The sequence below is a fragment of the Alexandromys fortis genome, unplaced genomic scaffold, assembly GCF_014885135.2.
Source record: "Alexandromys fortis isolate MF-2015 unplaced genomic scaffold, M_Fortis_MF-2015_v1.1 scaffold_385, whole genome shotgun sequence".
In the NCBI taxonomy this organism is placed as follows: domain Eukaryota; kingdom Metazoa; phylum Chordata; class Mammalia; order Rodentia; family Cricetidae; genus Alexandromys; species Alexandromys fortis.
In genome coordinates, this window is record NW_026068265.1 from 361,541 (window position 1) to 363,437 (window position 1,897).

General features: G+C 50.1%; 1 protein-coding gene across 1 annotated transcript; it reads left to right on the plus strand.

The window, feature by feature from the left end:
• The first annotated feature begins 240 nt into the window (after positions 1-240).
• Positions 241-1,397, plus strand: LOC126494490 (fructose-bisphosphate aldolase A-like). Its single transcript, XM_050131858.1, is given in 2 exon segments — positions 241-1,023; positions 1,025-1,397. Coding segments are annotated over 2 exon segments (1,098 nt in total). The 5' UTR covers positions 241-246; the 3' UTR covers positions 1,346-1,397.
• The last annotated feature ends 500 nt before the right edge of the window (positions 1,398-1,897 follow it).

Below are 1,897 nucleotides of genomic sequence, written 5' to 3' on the forward strand. Positions count from 1 at the left end.
AACATTTTTAAGTCAAGCAAACATCCACATTGTGAATCTCACATGTGCAATATATTTTTATCAAAAACAAAGGATTCAAGTCACCCCCTTCCCCCTCAGCTCAATAGGCTGCGTTCTTTTGGAACGCACGCAGATCGGGGTTCTGAAGACTTTATCCGCATTCGCTCCTCCATCCTTTTACTCACCCACCGCCCTACCCGGCAGACCTACCCCCTCCTGTGCCAGGAACGTGCTGCCACTGGTACCATGTCCTACCCATACCCAGCACTAACCCCTGAGCAGAAAACGGAGCTGTCTGACATTGCTCACCGAATTGTGGCTCCGGGCAAGGGCATCCTGGCTGCAGATGAATCCACTGGAAGCATTGCTAAGCGGCTGCAGTCCATTGGCACTGAGAACACCGAAGAGAACAGGTGCTTCTACCGCCAGCTGCTATTAACTGCTGATGACCTTGTGAACCCCTGCATTGGGGGGGGGGTGATCCTCTTCCACGAAACACTCTACCAAAAGTCGGATGATGGACGTCCCTTCCCCCAAGTTATCAAGTCCAAGGGCGGTGTTGTGGGCATTAAGGTAGATAAAGGCGTAGTACCCCTGGCAGGAACCAATGGTGATACCACCACCCAAGGGCTGGATGAACTATCAGAACGTTGTGCCCAGTATAAGAAGGATGGAGCTGACTTTGCCAAATGGCGCTGTGTGCTCAAGATTGGGGAGCATACTCCTTCAGCCCTTGCCATCATGGAAAATGCCAATGTTCTGGCCCGTTATGCCAGCATCTGCCAGCAGAATGACATTGTACCCACTGTGGACCCTGAAATCCTCCCTGATGGAGACCATGACTTAAAGCGCTGTCAGTATGTAACTGAGAAGGTACTGGCTGCTGTGTACAAGGCTCTGAGTGACCACCATGTCTATCTGGAAGGCACACTGCTGAAGCCCAACATGGTCACCCCAGGCCATGCTTGTACCCAGAAATATTCCAATGAGGAGATTGCCATGACAACTGTCACAGCCCTGCGTTCGCACAGTGCCCCCTGATGTCACTGGAGTCACTTTCCTGTCTGGAGGGCAGAGCGAGGAAGAGGCGTCCATCAACCTCAATGCCATCAACAAGTGCCCACCGCTGAAGCCATGGGCCTTGACTTTCTCTTATGGCCGGGCCCTGCAGGCCTCTGCTCTGACGGCCTGGGGCGGGAAGAAGGAGAACCTGAAGGCTGCCCAGGTGGAATACATCAAGCGAGCCCTGGCCAACAGCCTTGCTTGTCAAGGAAAGTACACCCCAAGTGGTCAGTCTGGAGCCGCAGCCAGCGAATCTCTCTTCATGTCTAACCATGCCTACTAGGCAGAGGTGATCTGAGGCTGTCCCATCAACACTTCAGGCCCCCGCCTACCCACTTGCTTTTGAAGAGGGGCTTTCAGGCTTTTCCTTCACTCTTGATGCCCTCGTGACTGGTGTAGTGTTGTCAGCGAATGCAATGCTAGTTCTGCTATCCCTTCCAGCCCACTGCCAATAAACAACTAATTAAGGGGGAAAATAAAAAATGTAGGATTCAGGAGATTCTGTAATTGAATTCGCTGTTCATTTATTTTCTGGTGGTAGACTGTTGTGCTTTCTGTTTGACTGATTAGTGGCAGGGACACACTTGCAGGTAGGAAAGAGATGTGATTGAGCAAATTCTGCACAGGGTTTAAATTTCAATATCTTTTACCATCTAGCCATTAACATAATTAGTCAACGTGAATCCTTTAGTTTTTACAACTTAATAGGGCCATAATTGGCACCGTTTCACTCGTTAGCATGCAGAATGGACACATTTTCTCGACTTTGATGTTGTCATTCACAAGCTTCCAGTGGACACAGCATGATTCATAGGAAAGACGTTTCATGCCAAGG